Source organism: Salminus brasiliensis, chromosome 5 (genome assembly GCF_030463535.1).
Source record: "Salminus brasiliensis chromosome 5, fSalBra1.hap2, whole genome shotgun sequence".
Taxonomy (NCBI): domain Eukaryota; kingdom Metazoa; phylum Chordata; class Actinopteri; order Characiformes; family Bryconidae; genus Salminus; species Salminus brasiliensis.
Genome location: NC_132882.1, coordinates 25,964,081 through 25,986,215, shown reverse-complemented (window position 1 = coordinate 25,986,215; position 22,135 = coordinate 25,964,081). Strand labels below are relative to the sequence as shown.

Genomic DNA, 22,135 nt, shown 5'->3' with positions numbered 1-22,135 from the left:
TACTCGCCAAGCTCACACTGCAGTAGCGATGTTGGAGAAGGCCGGTAGCCAGCATGCTACCACCGTAATATCGATGTTGGACGGGGCCGGTAGCCGAGCGTGCTACCACCGTGGTACCTAGGCGGTGTGTTTTAGATGATGTGTTTGGACGTTGTGCTTTGGATGCTTGGTCTGCAAGCCCAGTTTTGTTACCTTGGTAATGGAGGGGTGTGTGGGGGGGCTCAAACTGTTGTTTTTATTATTCCCAATCAATAAGTACATAACTTCATAACTTCACAGAAACTGCACAAATCTCCAAGGACCTCCACTTTGCTGGTCTTTGTACATAGGGAGGAGCCTTCAGAGGAAGGTGATTACAAAGCTATGGCATTAAATTTGTGCCTAAACAGATCCAGTAATTCGCTTACAGCCTAGAATCTCATAATGAGACCCACACTACATCATATCATTACTGCGCTGTGAACCAAACCAGATGGGCAAAATGATTTATAAGCCCTATCATGAGCTTACTGTACAAAAGACAGCAGAAAGTAGTGGCCTGGCTATTGTACTACCCTCAACTTGAAACAAAGATTAGAAGGCCATTTCATCATTGCTGTAATCATTGCCACAGAGCATGAGGATTCAGTCTACTGTATCTGTAAAGTCGAACATTATTTATTCTCTTTGGTGAAAGAGATAAGCTCAACAGTTAGTGAAACTAAATACTGTAAGAGTATTTAGTAAAATATGTGACTTTTCACATTCAGCTTATAGGCATTCAATGTGAAAAGTTCTCAATGAAGCTCAGTGAACAACAACCAAAAAACCTCAGTGAAGCAGCTCAAAACACTATCAACCTCAAAAAGCATTAAGCCTTCAATCAGGAACCAGCAACCGCCGGGCTGAATTTCCTGCAGCAACAATAAAGGATTTCAAACAACAACAGTGCTTTGAGATTAGCCACTGACACAACTGCCATGTTCTGCCTCAGTCCAAGCTGCTCTTTCGGCAATTTCTAACAGGAGCCATGAGCCTCTGTTCATGATGTTGAACTGAATCACATCAGCATAGCAACCAAATACAGGCATAAGTTAATCAGATAATGGTCTGTGTACCAGTCCTGTAGTTTAAAAAGTCACCTGTTAACCACAAGTAATATAATCTTTTAACAGCAAGACCAGCATATCTTACCTCCAGAGGCTGAGATCATGGTTTATGTTCTATGTAGCTGACCAGATAAAAAAACAATGCCACAATGTCATGCTTGTACAGCACTGAGGAGCACATAGTGATCATATCCAGCCTACACGCCAAGGCAGTGTCACTGATGCTGACATTATTTACAGTAATGGTTTGGTGAACACAGTAATTGTATGTTTTAGAGGACGTGGCCTTCTAGGAACACAGCTGCTGTTATTTCTGTTAATATCGGAGCACATCTGTTGACGCAGTACTGAAAACTAGACTGTCAGATGCAACGGATCCTGCCTGAGACAAAAACAAAGCTCGGATCAGATGATCAGATGAATTTGTTTGGTATGGTAGAAACGGCAGGTGAGAGAACAAATAGGCAGATGAAGTCTCATACAACTGCACCCACTTGTAACCAAGTATTTTTAGACATGCCCTATAAGAATTAGAACTGACTTGAGAGAGGCACTGCAGAGTCATACCACTAGTATTACAATGCAAACATAAGTTTATTCCCATCTCTAATGCAGTACAATACAAACTGTGTTCACAGCCTCACTGCCGACAGATGCTTAAGTCTACTAGGACACACGAGAAATACGAGAAATTAGCATGGCATCCTCTGCAGGTACTCCTTTCAGTTTTTGACCTTGCAGAGCAGGACCAGAAAACAGGCCATCAAAAACAACCCCTCACACACACAACACGCTTCTCTGTGATTTAAAAGAAGAATTACCTCAATAAAAACAGACACAGTTACATATTTCTATGCACTGCAACAAATAAACAGGATCTGAAAGTGTTACGTACACTTAGTAGGGTCTTTCATTTAGGGGTGCTCATTTAGGGGTGTTCATTTGGGGGGGGTGGGGGGGCTAATGGGGGCGTGTCTGGCGGTGGTGCCATGGTGTCGTAAGCTCAAGCGAAGCACGCAGCGAGACACTATGCAGCTGGTCTGGCTCTAGGCTCCAGACTGCTGTGATAGTCTCTGTTCGTGTGACCTACTAGCACAAACAGACTCACTCAAGCCCACACAGGACAATCAAAGTACAGTACTGCTATTTTTGTCTATCTATCCCTGCCTAAATGTAAGCCAGTTAGCACTAACACAGACTTGCATCACCTACCCTCAGGTACAGCAAATGGATTGGTGCTGCCAGCGCTGCCATTGACGGCTCGAGGCGTGACTGGCACCGGCAACAGCACACCCTGGTCCTTGTCGACAATCGAACCTTCTATAAGGTCCTCCATGGGTGGATAACCTCCGTTACTCTTAAGCGGAGGAAAGGGGGTAAGGTGCAGGGTTGTGGTACCGTCATGTCGCAGGTCATTGCGAGTGATCCCAGTGGCATACAGGGTTGGTGGCGGGGTTGGAGGCTGATCGTCAGCCACGGTTAGGGATCGTTTCATGGCTGCAGCATGAGGCCGGCGGGGCCCTCCTATTGGCGAGCCTAACTCGTCCAAGACCCCACCACCAGGATACTTGTCTGGTAGCTCGAAGCTGGCTGGGACAGACAGATGAGAGCACTCGGACATGGCTCTTCTCATGGCCTTCCTCTGCTGCTCAGCTCGACCCATGAAACAAGGCTCTAGGTCCTCTACTTCCTCCTCGTTCTCGTCCGACGATCCCTCGGCCATCTGCCGTCCGCCAAGACCTTCATCCGAACCCTGAAGGTAATTGTCATTGACAACTCCGATGACACAGTAGTTAGGAGGTGCTGGTGGAGAGGTCGCCTTGCCATTTGCCTCTGTGCCAAGACCATGAGATGAAGGACTCCATGCTCCTACACTGGCTGGTTTCAAAGATTCAAGGGGAGACAGGGCACCGGTGTGTGGTGCAGGTGATCCTGAAAGTTGTGAGGGAAGCGCCGTCCCGCTGTTATCTGCGCATCCTAAATGAGCCCCATATTTGCCAGGGGATCCAGGAGAAGCGGATGAGGACAGAGGGCTCACCGGGCTCTCCCCTGCACTGCCTAGAGACGCGCTCCCAGGAATCGCACTTCTTCCAGGTACCTTCAGCTCTGACTCCATGCCCAATCCTGTTGAAGGGTCAAAGAAACACAGCTTGTCTTCATCAGTCAGCCCCGGGGCTCTTGGAGCACCTGCAAAGTGCTTCGAAGCCCCCATGTCACCCTGCTGCCAGTCCCATCCCTGGGGCGCAGGGGTTGTGGGCATGGAAGGAACCTTGCACAGCTCGCTGTACTCCGAGAATGGAGACACAGGTTGCTGGTTGGAGAGAGAGGACATGCTTTCCCCCTCTAGTTTCCTTAATTAATTTTCGTTGTCTTCTTTTACTGCACCTTTCGTTCTTCCTTCTTGAGAAACAAAAGCTGAGATGTATCCCTTTTGATTGCACTCTGCCCGGCAATGAACGCAAGAGTGTGGCGCTACGTCTCTCCACAATTGACTAAGAAGCTGAGAGTCTGAGCACTGCTCGCTCTCCCTCTCTCGCTTTCTCTCGCTTGAGCACATATCCACTCTCTCACTCTCCCTCCTTTTCTCTCCCCTCCCAATCTGACATTCATTTCCGTGTCTTGCATCACATGACCTCTGGTGTGGCAGCTTATTCGCCGCTCCAAAAAAATGCTCACTCCCATTCCACAGTGCCCACCCCTTTTGCCTTGCTCGTTTTCTCCACGTTGTCCTCTTTACCCCCATCCCTTCCTTCCTTTTCTCTTCTACTTCCTCCTCCCGTTTCTGAACAGCTACTATCTCTCCTCGAGCAATTATTCTTTGGGCATAATTAGAGGGAGCATTGAGAGACATCACACGTAATCTTTGACTACTGGGGCATAGCTCATGCCTTCCCCCCCAAGGGTGGCATGCGTATGACTGCTCCCCAGTGCTGCTGGGTATGTTCGCAGCCTAGATAATCCCCCCCACCAGTCATTCACTGTCTACTCATACTGCCCGATTCACCAACCAATCACATACCATGATCCATGTCAGAGCAATGCATGTATTTCACCTCCTCCTACATACTCACATGCTAATTCAGACAGTCCATTTATTTTCTCCCCTCCACACTGTTCTACTTTCTTCACTCATCCGTGCTTTTGCAGGCTACCAGCAGGGGGCTTTCCCCATCAGAACCCTCCAGTCACATACTGCCAGGGTTTGAACCCTTCCTCATTTCTAATTCTATTTATGCCATTTCAGCATGCTCTAGAATTTCACGATTCCTCCTTCAGCAGTGGTCTACATAGAGGCATGCTTTAGTGTGAAAGAGTTTCTCGGGAAAAAAGATCAGTGGTAGGGGATAAACAAAGACAAAGGGATTCTGGTCGGATGGAAAACAGCGCCCCATGAAAAAGCCAAACTGAAGCCTGTCGTCTCCGATCTCGTCACATAGGAAGACTGCTTCGAGACACAAAATGAGAGATGAGGCAGACAGCGAGGAGATGCGTAACATCCATAAAATCCACACCAACCATAGTAAAAGTGACGAGAGCCAAGTTGCTGTCATGCAAAAACCTTGTATGTCAGTTTTGGCCAGTTGTTCTGTAGATAGTGTCAAAAATTCATGACTCATAGACCAACAGAAATGCCCCAAAATGACTATATATACAATCTGACTTCTTGACACTGACTTCTTTTAAAAGTCAAGAAGGTGTTGGTGTTACGAAGCTTAAAATGATGGGAAGGACGGAAAGTCACCCTATGGTTGCTAAGATGTTGCTGGCTATCCTGTAACCAATTTGAGAGCCAATGTCTACTGTCCTTTTTATGTTTTCAGATGCTCAGTCAGCACTCCAAGTTCACGTATCACCCCACCGGACACATCACAACTGTCACTGTGGTTACATAAGCTATGGCACTGCTGAGGCTGGTTTATGCCTATCAGCACTTTCTTACCCCTGCACCAGTAAACACGTCCCACCAGCCATACAGTTCTGACCTGCTAATGAACATGGCTTATATAAGCTTTAGTTCAGTCAGCTGTTAATGTGCTGGACGGAGACAACAGACAGGAGATGACTTAAGAAGCGGAGCACTAGCGTTGTCATTTCTCAGCAGCCATATGCATATCATTTAGTAACCCTAAAGTCAACCTCAAGAAAAAGGGCAATTAAACCTTGATGTATGACGCACAGTAGGTGCTTTGAATAACTAGGATATTACATTGAAAAAAAACTTGACAATTTGTGGAAATGTGGAAATGCATCATGGAGCATGGGACTTTAATTTATTATGACTAATGAGATTGAATGTCCTTGCCTTGTTTTTGAACGATCAACACCAATCAGTAAGTCCACTCCGATATGACCATGCCACGCACACTCTTCACCTATAGTTTCATTAATACACTACGTAACAAATTGGCTATTCATTATTAAAAATTGTAAGAAAACCAGTACCATGAATCGAATCAGATGGTGGCCTGGGTTTATCATTATCAATATTCTTCATCTAACATAATAAGGAAGTGGAATTGTGAAACCTGTACCATGAATTGAGTCAAATGGTGAGGTGAATGTATTATCATGTCTTTATCTAACACTGAGAATATCGAATCATGAAACCAGTCCCATGAATCGAATCCAACTGTGACTGTACCATTTAAGCAATCTTGGTTTTCGAATAGATAAGACACTGAATTTATAGAACACGTATGATTATAAGACCATTAATAAATAACAGTAACTTATCAACTGGTCTTCAATGACTAAAAACCCTCTAAAAGTACACAGGACATTTCTTAAACTAAATCCTAACTTTCTCAATCATCATCCTGTTTAAAACGCAAAGCATTAATGCGATGGGTATGGGTAAAATCACCACAGCTGGATTAACTCCAAAAAAGACTTCACTATGTCTCCAAAATAGCATGGCTTAATGTAGCAAGCCATTGAGCAGCTGGCATACTTATGGCTTCATATGATTAAGCCTAGAATCCAGCGGGGTGGTGCTCCAGAGCAGAGATGAGTGTCTCTTGCCCTAACGAGTAGCATTCAAGCCCTCGTGAAATGGGACATCTAAAGTCATTCTGCAGTGATGACCCCACTGGCTTGTATTCACAGAATGTTACATATAGGAAAAACAACAAAAAGGATGCCTGTGTTTTTACTGTGTCAGAACACAGAGGTCTGCTCTTCTACAGATTGTCCAGCAACGACAAAAAAAAAAAGGCTTGGGCTGATTTTGTTGAGAAGGTACAAATACGCCAACTCTGGCAGTGAAAACTACCAGATGTATGTATGTACTATACTTGTCCAAGGCAATTTCAGGCACTCTCTTCTTCTTTTCAGTGAATTATTCATAGGATATGCTATATTTAGGTGAGCTTAACTTAGTAGAGAGTGCTCCTTGACTGAAGAGCAAAACAAATCTCATTCCTCGATCCTCACAGCTGCGGGAAGCCGTTGGCATTGCCAGGGGCATTAATCATTGTGAAGGTAGGAACACAGGTGGCAGGAACACAGAAAAATGAGCCGGACTGCTGGTAAGAAGACGACAAACCTAAAGAGGGCAAGAGGGACTCAGACTGACAAGTTTCTATGTTGAGCTCAATAACCGCCCTTCCCAAGCTCTCCAATGAACTGCCATTGTTTCCTTGATCGCCTTGTTTGCCTGCTTCCTTAAGTCTCCAGAGCAACTGCTTCTCATTGTCATGGCAACAAGAGCCTTGTCACGGCGGTGGCTGCAAGTGGGGGAGTGGGTACGGGGGGGGGGGCGCTTGCGTTTACAGACATATTGATCTCTGGAACATAGCGGATGAGTAAGAAGATGACGAATGTGAGAGAGGAAGAAAACAAGGTGTGGGGGGGGGGGGGGGACTGAGTAAAAGAAGAAGCAACTGAACTCCAGAGATCAAAATTAGAACTTGGTGTTTCGGAATGGCTCCGGTTCTGCTTCACTTGGTTATTCGACCTCCTGCTCGAGTCCTGTGACTGCTAAATTCTATGACAAAAGCCATAACAAGGCCCACAGTGCTGACAGACATGAGTGCAGGCATGTAAATGCAGGCAGTGAATATATAACCTGCAAACTGGAGCAGAAACAGAATTCTGCACTGGAAACATGAGAACATTACAGCATTTAAGCCAAGGACCCATTTCTCTTACATCCCTATGTTAGGTTTCCACAACCACCTTCAGTGGGAAACTTCATGGGCCCATGGGGGAGCCATCAATTATGCTGTTTCCTCAGACAGAATGTCTACTAAGACTATAACAAACCATCCGTCAATAAACTCAACCTATCCGACTTTTTTCGCCGATATAACCAATGCACAGGCGAAAGCTTCTAATGGCCAACAAGCTCTACCATAGGCCTGCACCGAATTCAAGAAGGACAGATTTTCACGCCATGGCTAGTTAATATGTATGAGCTGCCTGTGGGTAGAGCAGTCTGCCAAAATCAGATTCGTTTCCACTTGTGCTCCATGCGTCCCGTGCTCAATGTCTCAGTAACTTGTACAAACGTACAAAATGTTCTGGGCTGAGGTTTAAAGGAGCAGTCCATCCAGCTGTCCACCCATTTGACCATTCTGGACAAGAATGGCCAAAGAAAATGTACCATCAAAAAGTTAACCCTGTAGATCCTGTATATAAACCCACACTTCATCCCTCGTATAATTACATTATTGCCATAATAAACATCAGGCCTCAAAATTGAACTCTGTGGAACAGTTTCTGGAAAGTTCAAGGAGCTAAACAGGTTTAAAAATGGCCAAATCCCAACACTTAAGAACAAATGTCTTGAATGCTGTACTTTGATCATTTTTTGTAAATCTTTTGAGACTAAAACTAAAAATGAAAGCAAAATAAAGAAAGTGGGGAAATTCCACTTGGAACCATTTGATGGATTGCACACAATCTGCGACCAATCTTCATGCCACTCAGGAACTTTGTTACAGGTTAGAGATCACTCAAAAACCCAAGTTTGATTTGTTGTCTTTGTTCAAAAATTGTACAGCAACCCTGGGTTTGAGAAAAGTACTACCTCAATGTGGTGAATAAAACCAAAAATCGTCTTGAATTTCAGTTTCAGGAGTTTTTAATTTGGTGCATCACAACTAGTTTCAACTTCAGGATGACAATTCAGAGGAGGGGTAAAGATGGAAACGTGTTTAGCTAAAATAAAGAAGTAGGCATCAGCTCATACTCAGTTCAGGCTAGCTGAATTATGCTAGTTGACTGCAGACTGGTTTTGCAGTCCACTGTGGTAATGTGCTAATAGCAGCTACCAGATTTTCAGTGGAGTCTTACAGGTCTACAGCTTCTGGGTCTGATCTTAGCATTCATGTAACAGTGGTTTGGGAATAGGGCTTGGGTAGAGAAGTGAAAGTAGCAAACCAAAGCGAAAATCCTGTGGTTTAAAGAACATACTGTTTATAGAAGATACTGTTCCCATCTCACTGTTCAGTTATTCCTCATACTGTCCTCAGGGGCATCACCAGGACAATTTAGATCTTGTATAGAAGTGTATGTAAAAGTACATAGGCGCTGTTGATTTTGCTGGTGTTCTAAAGCTGCTTTGGAGCAATGCGCTCCTGTTCCTGAAATCGTTTAAGGGGCATTTTTATTTATTCTGAGGGAAGCATGCAGTAGATCCCCCAGGTAAATGGTTAGCCCCTCTATCCATAAAAAAGTAACTCCAGCGCTTTTCTGAAGTTTATTCTGGTTGAGCTGCTTTTGGTAGCATTAATTAATTCCCTACACCTTAAAAAGGGGCTTCTTCAAGGGTTCCTTATTAAGGACGTTTATTATAGTTCTACATAGATTTACGACATAACCTTCGCTTAAATGGATCGTTATGAGGGAAAACATGTTGTAGATGAAGCTTTAAAGAACTGTTTAAAATGGTTCTATATAGCACCGCTAGGGTCCCACTACAACTACTAAACTACTGCGTAACACACTCTACAGACTACAAGGCTTACACTCTTATTAAAAAGGGTTCTATACATTATTAAAAAGGGCTATTTGACCCTTAACAATAGTAGAACACTTTTCTGTGCTACATAGTACCTTACACCACATCCAGGAGGTTCTCCTTGTATTTGAAGATTAAACCAGGCAAATATCTTAAGCATTTAATTGGTTCATTGAGGTTTCATGGTTCTACATAGAACCGCTGCCTTTACTAAAGGCAGTTTTTTAAGAGTGTAGTTAGAAATCAATATTTGTTTTCTAGTTACAGAGGGCCCAGCTGCCGCTCCAATCAGGCGAGGAATGACAGATTTCAAACGACAGATTCAGACACTTAGGCTACAAGAGATTATTCCCTCATTGGACAGCATGTCAAATTTAAACTCAATCTTGAAGAAATGACTGCCTTATTAGGCATCTTAAGCTTGGCTGCGCAGTCAACTGGCTGAATGCAGCAATGAAGTAAAATAAACATGAACGTCAATCACTTCATATTACAATGCGAAAAAGCTTCTCATGGAGTGTATATGAGTCTATCTGAGTGTGGAATTAAAGGGTGCGATCGTCCTACAGCGTTTACTAATGGGTAAAACTGCAGAGCTCATTTTAATCACTGGACAAATTGGACATGGGCATATATACATTCACAGAGATAAAATGAGTTACTACAGTACAATCTATTCACCTGTTCTAGTTTCCTAGCCTACCAGTAGTTTCTCTTAACCATCAGAATGAAGGGTGAATGTTTTTAACCATCATACAGACCAAATTACATCATCCGAGTCCAAAAAGACTTCCAAAATACCGGCTCTACCCAATCCTGTTTACTGCATACAGAAGCAGACCGGGACTATGCTTTGACTCGGTTCATCTGTGTCGGTCGGAAGTTGATGGAGAGCATTTAAGGCTTAGCTACACAACATGTCCAAATGTTTGTGGACACCCCTTCTGCACCCACACAGCTTGTCTAGACCCTGTAGAGAAGTACTGCCAATGAGTAGGACTCTCAGAATTGGATCACAATGAACCTATTGGCAGTGGAACTGTGTTCTCTGCAATGATGGCGCTCCATCCAATACTTCTGGAAGGAGCTGGGAAGTTGGAGATGAGGTGGGATTGTGATCATCCAACATCCTGACCTCACTAACGCTCTTGTCGCTGAATGCAATCAAATCCTCACAGCACAAGCTCTACAATTTAGTAGAAAGCCTTCCCTGTACAGTTAGGGCAGTCATTCCAACAAAGGCAGGACAAGGTCTTTTTTAATGTCCTTGATTTTAGAAGAAATTATAAATGAGCAGACGTCCCAATACTTACTAGTGTCTATATAGTGTATTCTCAATACTACAGATGAATACAGATCTACTGTGTTCTCAACTGAATATAGATCTACTGTGTTGTTTTTTGATGGCATTCATTTCCTTACACCTTCAAAGGGGGGCTTCTGGTTCTACATAGAGCCAAAGCAACTGAAAGAACCTTTGCTTAAATGGTTCTTTACCTTTAATAGGTTATACCCAATGATGGAAAACCTGTATCTTTAAAGAAACCGTCAACAAAGAACAGCCTGACTGCTCCATACCACACTCCACTGGCCTGTTTTAGTTTGCCAGTCTACTTAGGAGCTTCTCTTAACCATCAGTATGAAGAGTGGATGCTTGTAACCATCGTACAGACTGGATTATGTCACCTGGTATCCAAAATACAGGCTCTACCCAATCCAGTTTACCGCATCAAGAAGCAGACCGTGACTATGCTTTGACTGCAGCCCCTTCTATCTCCTGCCTTACACCACCCACGGTTTTTGGACGACACTGATTTCCTGAGCTTATTATAGAAACAAGCCCAAGGCTGCCTCGTTTACATATTCGCATAATTAGCACACTGATATAGTGAGACACTATACATTTCTCTAAAGCACATAAAATGATATTTAACACAGTACGTTTAGAGCACGTCTAAGAAGACATCACTACATGTAGCTCATACCCCTATAGCCCCACGGTGGGCTAAGGGGCAAACTGGATGACCTATATTAAATCTGCGCAAAAGGGAGCATTGATGTATGTGTTATGACACCTTATTACAAAATATTTTGCATCCATCCATTTGCTAATTGCACAAGGGGGAACCTGGAGCCATGTTTAGCTCCCCCTAAGCCTACTTCTTCAGCATCTGTCCCCTTTACCATGGAAACATCAGCTGTTCTTCAGTTGCCATAGCAACTAGCCAGGCCCTACCCCCCTCTCCAGAGGGAGTCTGTCTGCCAATGAGTAACACAGACAAAGTCAAGAGCCTGACCTTCTCTGCTCTTTTCCCTGGACTCGCTCTCTCTCATTTACATAGCCTTTCACCTGTTCTGGTCTCCATCAGTTCACTGACGCACAATGGCTAAATAAACAGCGGGCCTGTTAATTAGCCATCATTCCCGTATCTCACTCTGCTTTTCACAGCATGGTAAACACGTAAACATGCAAACACGCAAAAAGCTAAATGGTAATGAAGCATACAGAGACACCCATCTGCGCTGAAAAGATGACAGACATAGGAGTAAAAAAATAAAAAATAAAAAATAAATAAATAAAAAAAAAGGCAGTGTCAGCCCATTCTGTCTGAGGGTAAAAATAACCCTGCTGAGATTGTCCACACCTGAGCATCTCTGCTCACAACCACAGCAGGGGGGCTTGCAGGAAACTAGTCAACTGATGTTTTCCCTAGCCAACACTAATGAGGTTCTTTGAGCTAATATCTCCTCTTCACTTCATTAGCTGGACTGATACCAAGCTACCGCAACTCAAACACAAGTACGATACAATGAACTACTTCAGTGAAGCGCGCTTTTGTAATTGATACTTTTGTGGATTACTAGGGAGAAAAAAATGAAATAAAAATCAGTGTCAAATGTGAAATGCAATTTCTATTTTTCGCTCATACTTGGTACTTGACTATGTACTAGGCAAAAGGAGACAGGGCACACAAACTAACACCTGGCAAAACGTAACATGGATTTTTTATGGTCATCTTCAATTTCCATAGCAGTGTCAGGGGTGTATTTTGACAGCAATCAAACTGCTATGTTACAAGATTCACCCCATAAAAGTGCATCCATTTGCCACCATGAGTGTGACTACAAATGTGTGAATTTACTCCAATATTATTTTCATCACCCTCTAGGTGGCTGTAACAAAGTTTTCAAGCATATTAACGGTTTACAGTTAATGCTAGCCAGGCTAAAGTACGGCTGTTCCAAATAAACAATCACAGAAGCCCATTTACCCGCATACAAATTCAGCAATCTTAGATTTTATTAACTTTTTATGAATAGATCAAAAACACACTATAAATGCAATAATAAAATATATAAACAATGAAAATGTGCATTTTTCATGTTTGAGGTTTTACTGGGGGTCAAATGTAACATGTTTGACATAACCTTCTTTCAGTAATTCTATTTTTTGGATTAATTTGTCTGGTTCAAACAACACAGAAAGTATTGAGTTATTTGTGCATGCAACAATTAACCAGATTTTCATTCGACTGTTCCAGCTAGTCCACCTGTTACAATCAACTACACCTATGGGGTGAGCTGTAACATCTGCAACGTTGCATCCAGCTGAACCGGACTCAAACAGTAGGCGCTGGAAATGAGGGTCATGCTTTCAGTTGTGGCAGAGACGTGTCGTTTGCTTGTGCAAAAGTATTATTAATCTGCAAATATTTAAATTCAACTAATTAAATATTATTTAATTATTTAATGAAAATAGGTTACCAAAAAATGAAATGTGATAGTTTGTGCCCCACTGTCCTTTACTGATAACTATCAATATCACAGCAACATTTCCTGTCGTCTCTCTTGGACAAAAAAGTTGGCAAAAGGTCCAACAGGGCAAAAAGGGAGATGGAAGGTTTTTGTGTGACAGTCGCGATATATATATTACAAAATCACACTGGTTTGATATTTGAATTTGAAATAAATCAAGGTTCAGAATCTAAATTACTGTAATGTAATTACAGTTTGCGAGAGTCAACACTTTTTGTCCTGCTCAGATAGTGTTTGGAGGACTGCGTCCGCAATGGTAGGTTGATGGTCTAGAGGCAGTTTCCTTGCTCCTGTCTGCTGGTGTGCCACTGTCCTTGATGGTTTGGGATTATGTAAGATGTATGACACGACTCCAGGGACTGGAAAGGGACTTTCAGGCCTCCGACTCAACAAATCCTGTTGCACTCACACAAATGACCTCATTAAACCTGCAGCTTCTAAAAATAAGCCTCTGTCCTCAAACCACCTATGAACCAAATGGTCAAGTCCAGTGGCACGGCAGCTTTTAGCGCACTGTAACACAAGAACACCCAGGTACTTTTCTGGTAGAGGATGTTTGTTTTCTTCGCAGCACAACCCAAGAATACGGGTTCTAAGTACGCTAAAACTGCTAAAAACGGCCTTGGCATAGAAGTGAGAATGTATGATAATGAAAATAGTTCAATCTTAAAAAAAAGTAAAATGTTGCTGCATTCCCATATCTCACTCTGCTTTTCACTGCGTGGTAAACACGTAAACATGCAAACACGCAAAACACGCAAAAAGCTCATGTGGGGACATTGTTTTTACATATTACTTGTGTGTGCTGCTGTGCAGACTGGATATCTGCCTACATGGGTGCATATTGCATGGTCTTCATGCGATTGGGTTACTTTGAAACTATGTAGAAAAACAATAATATTTATGTGGTTGGTGTGGCGCAACAGAAAACACCACTACCTGCCACTGAGTTACAACACCATGTGGGAGGGTTTAATTCCCGGTTTGGATGACTACGCTGCGCTACACCAATAAGAGTCCTTGGGCCAGACTCCTAACACTACATTGGCCCACCTCTGTAATACCAGTACCTTGTAAGTCGCTTTGGATAAGAGCGTCAGCTAAATGCCATAAATATAAATATATGATATAAATTTAATAATAATAATTAGTATTATTATTATTATTTATTATCATAATCATTATTATTCTGTCACTGTCACTTTTTACCATTTCTCACTTTTTTTTCCCAAAATCGGCAGTTGTTACTTTGTGTCAAAACTACAAAATTACTTGGAATAAAATATTTTCCACTAAAAGTCAAAGGTTTTTGCTTTCCCCTGTAAAGTTTGAATTACAAGGTTATTTAAAATGAAAATTAAAGTTATTTGAATTAAAATTTGAATACAAGGTTTTAGCATGATAGCGACAATACTCTAATTATTAAAGCAACATTATGTGGCACCGTCATTCTCCACTGACTTGGAAAAGGAAAAATAGCACCACTATCGTTGATAATCCAGGATCAGCTGATAACTTTTGTGAAGCGGGTAGGACAACATTCACAAGAAATATCCTGTGATATTGCTCTACCACGTCAGTCCACACGCCTTTTACACTCTCAATGACGGTTCTTAAGCTCTCAGTTTGTCCAGAAATGCATGTGTTAAGCGTGTGCTTTAGGGGAGGTTTAAGCACTTACAGTTACACTTCCAGACTATGTGGGAATTTAGTCCACTACCACTTTCATGCACGATGCTAAAGGTTTGCCCCACACTATCAGTTACTATGATGGGCCCTGTGGGTCAGTCAGTGGCCAAACAGGTTCAAGTCTTTTCCAAGTCTGTATATCCAGTACCTCAATATACAGGTCCTCATGTTGTCTTGAAAGTGCTAAATGCTTTAGTACAACAGTCCCAATGCTGGCACATGATGCGTTAGTCTGGAAGGTAAGGTGTGACAGCAAACACTGGACATTATTCATGCTGTCTTAAGCTCTCCAAGATTCATTAAGACAGAACGCAACCTATTATATTACATAAATTCATTTAACATCCCACAAGAGCCCTTATACAAAACACCACTACATCGCATGCAGCTTGACCTATTCAAACAAGGGTCACAAATGCTATAAAGGCTGGACATCAAGTATGTTCTGTCAAATCCTATTTTTATAGCTGCCAATCAAACCATCATTGTCTGTTCAAATGAAACTATTATTTATAAAAAAAACAACAACAAAAAAAACAAAACAAAAACAGCAGACCAGATGGGCACAAAGGAGCTGCTTCCAATCTTGCAAAATATTCCTAGATATGACAGAGAGACTACTCATGTAAATTCATACATGTCATGCGCTTCATCCGAATCTGGTGTGTACCTCTTATTGGAGTGCTCAGTGACGCATTCAATGGCTTGAGTGCTTTCTAAAGGTATTACAATACTCTGCTTCATAACATTCACCCCTACTCGACAGAAACCTCACTAAAAGCCACAACAAATGTCTCAGGCTAAAACAGGCCCTCAAATGCACTCACAAACAACACTGGCTAGATGCTGCACTCCTATCTAACAGATTTAGTAACAACTAAAAGACAAGCAGACTCTGGAAAACATCTAGGAAACATGACCTCAAAAAGCCTGAAGATCTTTATTCCACTTGAAATCTAATGAAATTCTAAACATTTTTCAGGTAACAAAAAGGCTTTTAATGAGCATTTTTAAAAATCTATCTCACCAGCTCCCCATTAGTGTCAAGCAAGGCAAGTAAGAAAGCTAATCTGCTGATCAATGGCTCCTCTAGTGAGACTGAGAGGTGCTTAAGATCTCACTTGAGCCAATTGAAAGGCATATTATAAGCCTCCTCCACACTTTTCAATAACAGAGACACAGCAGGAAAGAAGTCCAAGTAAGGACAATGCCTGCTGACAGGAACGGTAAACATAGTTCTGTTAAACAGTAGATTTAACAGTGCAGATAAAAACAAGTGATCAAACATATACAGAGTTATGGGGAATAGTTATTCCAAATCAAAAACTACTACAAACGGCCTAATTATATTAAATATTATTATTATTATAATCATCATTATTATTCTGTCACTGTCATTTTTTACCATTTCTCATTTTTGTTTTTTTTTTAAGGATGAATGGACCAAAATTACTTGGAATAAAATATTTTCCACTAAAAGGTAAAGGTTTTTGTAAAGTTGCAATTTAAATACAAGGTTTTAGCATGATAGCGACAATACGTTAATTATTAAAGCAATATTATGTGGCACTGTCATTCTCCACTGACTTGGAAAAGGAAAAATGGTAAACACAGTTCTGTTAAACAGTAGATTTAACAGAATGGTTATTTCAAGTCATTTTGGAGCATTTCAACAACCACCAGATTCTAATTGCGTCATAAAGTGAAAAGTTTCAATATTTTTGCTTTTGACCAGGAAAAATGCTTAGTGGTAAGTGTAAATGAGAAGAGCACTTGTATAAGAGAACATGTGTTGGGCTTCAAAACTCATATACAAGCTAAATGTGTATTAATTCTGGCCTAATTCTAGCTTGCGATGCCTATAGCGCTATGATAGCTAGCCAATGGAACAACCTTGTGTATATACAATGAAGATCATAGCAAATAATTACACAGAGCAGTGGACACCAACCTTCATCCTGGTGATCTACTTTCCTGTAGGTTTTATCTCCAACTACCCCCAACCAATAATTGGCAATAATTGGCAATAATTATGTTAAGATTGATCAACAGATCACAGTTGGTCCTGTTCAACTCAACTCAAGGGACATCCAGCTCGTTTACCTTATGCCACACATTCCTGCCTAATTTATTTACAACTAGCTAGGTGAAGGGCGAACCCTAGCATGTGCCTCCTCCGTGAAATGTGAAGCACCGCTGCTTCTTTATACATCATCACTGGACAACCCAAAATGCTTGGAAGAGAAAGAGAGCTAGCCAACATCACAGAGTTGGCCGTTATGAGACTCCTGCATTAGCTAGCATGGCTGGATGGCTTGCAATAGGGGAGTGGTAGGGCCATCTTACCCACCCAGAGAGAGTGAGGCCAGTAATGCTTTCCTGGATTTCCAACCAAAGTAGGCTTAGATAATTTCGTCAACTAATGAGCCTATGCTCATAGTTTATGTGGGACTGCCTTTCTAGGACCAGTATCATGACGTCCCCCCCTCCAGTTTGTCCATTCCAACTACACTGACAAATAAAACTTCACTTTACACTCTACTGTGTCTTACCAAATTAAATAGAACATAAAGCAAACAGGGCACACACAAAAACACACATGGACACACACACAAACACAATATTGAGTGTACTATTTTGCATGTTAGGAAGTCTGACACCACACCCCGGTGTTCTGCCTCCTACTGAGGATAAATAGCACCCTCAGTGACACAGATCCACCCCGGCGAAAAAGAGAACTGGAAATTACAGAGGCAGTGTCATGCTGCCACACACACAACCCCACACCAGTAAGCACACATAGACAGACACACAAACACACACTCTAGCAAGCATCACATCCAGATGCCACCTAATTCCCAGTCACTAAGCTGTGAATCTCAGTCATGTACCTGACATGTAGTGGGAGTGAGCTATTAAAATATTTGAATATAACATTTTATTTTAAATTTGGAATATTTTTAGATTTAGTTAGTAAGATGAAACCTTTCTGGCAGACTAAAATGCAAATCATGTAAAGAATTTAACAATTCAGTTATGTGGTAATCCCATTTATGCTCCACAACACAAAATATGAGACAATTCAATTTAGGATACACACACTTCTTGGGTGCTCACAACAAAGCAGCACATCCCCAGAAAGCATTTGTATCCATTAACGCTAATTAACAATCTCATTTGCTGCATGAGAGCCTGTGATTGACTATAAATAACACACTATATCTACAAACCTAATGCAACAAAAAAGGAAACAAAACAAAAACTTAAACAAGGAAAAAAAAAAAAAAAGCTGTAAGTTTGTCGAGTTGAAAGGAAATGAACGAAAACGAGCAGAGTGAAAGTAAACCATGTCTTCTCGCTCTCCGTTCATTAATCATAGCTCTGTGCCTGCTGGGACTGTGTCACTAGCCTATTTATAGGAGCTGCTTTCTCACCCAATGTAGCCTACATGTAAGTACGAATCTTGTACAGTCAACAGCTCATCATACCAGGAAAACGGACTTCCACATAGAACAGTACACCATCCTGTTTACAAAACAACAACAAAAAACCCACAGCAAAATATGTGCTGCTTAGAAGGCCCACCTTGCAATGTTACTGGTACCCACATGTACTGAGGTATCTGTTAGAGTAAATATATGGACTTAACTTACTTCGGCTCTTTATTTACTTTTTGTTTTGAAGATTATGTTGCATTTGTAGTTCATTTCAATTAATGCATCATCATAGATGTCCAATCAAATGTTTGAGGACAGCCCTTCCTATACGCACTCCATTGCGCACCCATTGCTGACACAGTTTAGCCCCTGTTGAGAAGTACTGCAAATAAAATAGGAATCTCTGGAACAGATAATCTTGACTCTACAGGCACCATGACTAATGCCAAGTGTGGGCTTTAAGGGTATAAAGCCCACCAGCATTTCTGGATGATGACAAGATGCTCCATTCAATACTTCTGGGATGAGTTGGGAAGTTGGGGATGAGGTAGGATGGTGATCATCAAACACCCTGACCTCACTAACGCTTTTATTGCTGAATGCAATCACACCCTCACAACAATGTTCCAAAATCTAGCAGGAAGCCTTCCCTGGACAGTAGAGACAGTTAAACCAACTAAAGCCAGATAACCTTTTTTTAATAACTGTTGATTACAGGAGATGTATCAATACTTTTGTCCAAATAGTGTATTTTCATATGTTTATGGGGCAAACACTAAATACATATCCTTAAATCTTTACATTGTGTGTGTATTGGCATTATACTACACACCACCACACGTGATGCTGCTGTTATGACATAGCTCAGCTTTCACACCATCATACTCATAGTCTCACAGCTTGGCTAATTACTATATCAGCTGAACTTGCCCACCTGTGTCTATTCAAAGCTTCAGCCCCCTTTTTTTACTTTCAGCATTCAGCAACTCACTCAGCAACAGCACCGTGCCAACAAACACTCCAGGAACATAACTGAAATACACACATATCTAAATAAGTGACTTACCTACAGCAGCAAATGTTGAGCCATGGAAGGATGTTCATCATCAGGACATGAAAAAGGGGGGGGGGGGGGAGAGACGATAAAATGAGTGTTACATAAATGCATAAAGACCATAACTGGATATCTTGCTGGTCTTGTGTTCAGACAGTGTTCTTTTGGTGCTGCACAGTGAATAGGTACTAGGAGAGAAACGTGGATCATGTTATGAAGGCTCAAAGATTCAGAGTGAAAGACTATTGTGTTAAGCAGCTCCAGCACACCTTGGCAGTAAGAAAAGACAGCAGCGTGGTGATTGGAGTGTGGTAAGTAAACAAGAATGCGTCACCCTGAAACACTGCAAACCAAAAGGCATTCCATTAGTATTGTACACCCTGAATCACACATGGTTAATGGGGACAGCCTTGCCCTACATACATACAGAGCTTCGCTCGTCAGCGATGCACTTTTGAAACACCCAAGCCAAACCAATCTAGCCAACTTTGAATGGAGCCTGGTAATGGGGCGTCCAGTTGGGGAACAGATTTGTTAGTGACGAGATAAAGAGCCTAATCACCCAAGCCCAACGCAGCCAAGCCCAGGCTTGGGATCCACACAGTCATGCAATGAGTGGATCCATATCGAACACTCCAAAAACAAACCTTCCAGCATGGCAGGCAGAGCCACCGCATGCTCCTGGGGTTCAGCAAAGCTAGGGAAGAATGGTGGGGCAGCAGGGTTCAAACCAGAGTTTTGTGGAGAGGGTAGTTTTGCATCAGGTGATGTAGGGCTCTTCGATGAGGATGAGCGGGACTTCCTGCTCTGCTTTGATTTGTGCTCTTTTGCTGCTTTGCCTCTTGGAGAAGGTAACGGTGCGGCTTCTGGCACAGGCCCTGGAGCCTCATAGGCGACGCCTTCCATGCTAGTGATGCCGAAGGGCTCACTGTGGTTGCTCAGGTGCGAGTCATTGACAGACCAGGCAGTTCCAGATGGGGAAAATGGTGGAGCCGAGATCAAGGCTTCCATAGATGACCCAAAAGCAGAATTACCAGGAGTGGACATCAAGGGGTCAACCAAAGGGGCATCAGCCAAAACATGGGTCCTCACAGCTGGGCTGACGAAAGAGGGCTCCTCCTCAAACACAGCTTCCTCAAAGGGTCCCCCACCAGACACAAAGCCCTGGGCATCATTCATTGAGGGAGCAAGAGGGTCAGCTTTACCTAGTGCGGCAGTGAGGGCAAATGAATCTTTGGTGTTACCCAGATCAACACTGTCAGTTTCCATAAGCAAATCCTGAAAGCCAGAGGTGACAGACAAGGGACCCGTGGGTGAAAAACCTGGTGCCTGACTGGGAGACGTTGCCGAGAGAGCCGCAGGGCTGAGGTCCAGCAGAACCGGTGGGGAAGTAGCTGTCAACGAAAGAAGATCTTGGGTCAGTAATGATGGCATGACGGACCCATCAGGATAATCCTCTGTGATGCAGACCAGATCCTGGCCCAGTGGAGAAGCTGTTAATTCTGCTCCGAAGTCCTGCGACATGGAGGCTGAGGCAGGCACAAAGGGCTCTGCATGGATCGCCCACTCTTCTGGGATCTTCTTGCGGCTTTTCCCCTTCTTGATCCTTCCTCCGCCCCGGACGATGTCCTCACGGTCCCAGCCCACCTCACGGTCCCGTTCCTTGCGTGGTGACGGATGATGGGAGGCCTCAGGCAGAGAGATGTTCTCGCCCTGCATTTCAAGGGGACTCTTACTTTCCATTGGGTCCCAGATGTCTTCCTTGGGCCTCCTTTTCTTCTTCTTCTTCTCTTTTTTACGATCAGAACTCTCATTTTCTCGCTCATCGCCTTCCCCCAGACCGCTATCTCTGTGGGCCCACTGGTTGTCAGGGGCGTCTTGAGGGCTCTCACTGGTTGTCAGGTGGCTTGCATGGCGACTGATCACCGTTGAAACACTGGGAGTGAAGGGCAGGTCAGAGGGAATGCCAGCATCATCTGGCCAGTGGTCAGCAGAGACACCTCATAGGCAAACAGGGAATAAAGGTTAGAGGGATACACTCACTTCCTTTCAATTCTCATCTCATACTATCTCATACTTATAGTAAGTAATGCGTTGCATGCTTTAAATGTATTGTGAACAAGACAAGAAAATTTGAGCATAAAATCATTAATTAAACACTGTTCAATGTCTAGGAGTGAACTATTCAGCTCTTGTTTTTGTTCTAAAAGCATGATTTCATTCTGAAATATGTAAGATCTGTACATATGCAGCAGAAACACTACAATTCAACAGTGAGATAAACAGTGCTCCATTGCGCAACATGTCTGTACTGCCACAACTGCCCAATAATGAGCCTGTTTACTTGTACGCTTTCATTCTTTACTGCATTGTGCACGAAGAAGATGGTTTTCCATAACATGGACATAATGCAGTTCTATCTCTGTTCTCCATGCAGAACAAATTGGCCACTGGATGCTACGCTAGACTGACCTAGTTATCTTCGCCCTGAAAAGTTCAAATCCACTCTTTAATGTCAAGAGGATATGGAGGGAACATGCTTCCCTGTGGGCCTGTCTTTTTGATAAATGATACACACAGACAAATGATAGACAGATTTGTTCTCATGGCAGGGACTGGGTGAGAGAGAGGACATCAGCGCAATGTATTGTGGGACATATAAACCAAACTTGTTATGAACATCTCTGGCCTTGATAAAAAGCTCACAGCTTTATGTATTGCATTTGTATTAACTTTTTTTAATTTTAATTAATTTTTTCGTGGAAAAAGAAAACTAAAATTGTATTTATGCTTTTAATTTTAATTCTGTATCATGCAACAGACTTCGCTCATGAGCTTCCTACAACAAACTCCAATTCTGCATCCCAAAACATCCCGCACACAAGCTTACTAAATAGTCCATAGAAATTGTGTACTACCACTTAGGGCTGGGCGATAAGGTGAAAATACTATATCACAATACTGAACAATAAGACTTTTTGACATGATACACAATATTTATCACGATACATGTAATCACAGACTAAAAACATCAGTAGCGAAAACTACTATTCAGATACTCTCCCGTACTGAATAGTGAGTGATTTTT

The 22,135-nt window shown here is 42.5% G+C and overlaps 1 protein-coding gene across 11 annotated transcripts in view; it reads right to left on the bottom strand.

Annotated features, from left to right (window-relative positions):
• Positions 1 to 22,135, bottom strand: part of LOC140556268 (uncharacterized) — a 99,572-nt gene that overhangs the window by 22,440 nt on the left and 54,997 nt on the right. For 10 of the 11 annotated variants that reach the window (XM_072679967.1, XM_072679966.1, XM_072679973.1 and 7 more), the window contains one exon: positions 19,695 to 21,047. In XM_072679967.1, coding sequence (XP_072536068.1) covers positions 19,695 to 21,047 — 1,353 coding nt within the window. Of the gene's footprint in view, positions 1 to 2,300; positions 3,659 to 19,694; positions 21,048 to 22,135 lie in introns of those variants that run through there. The other variant, XM_072679977.1, reaches the window with a different exon arrangement.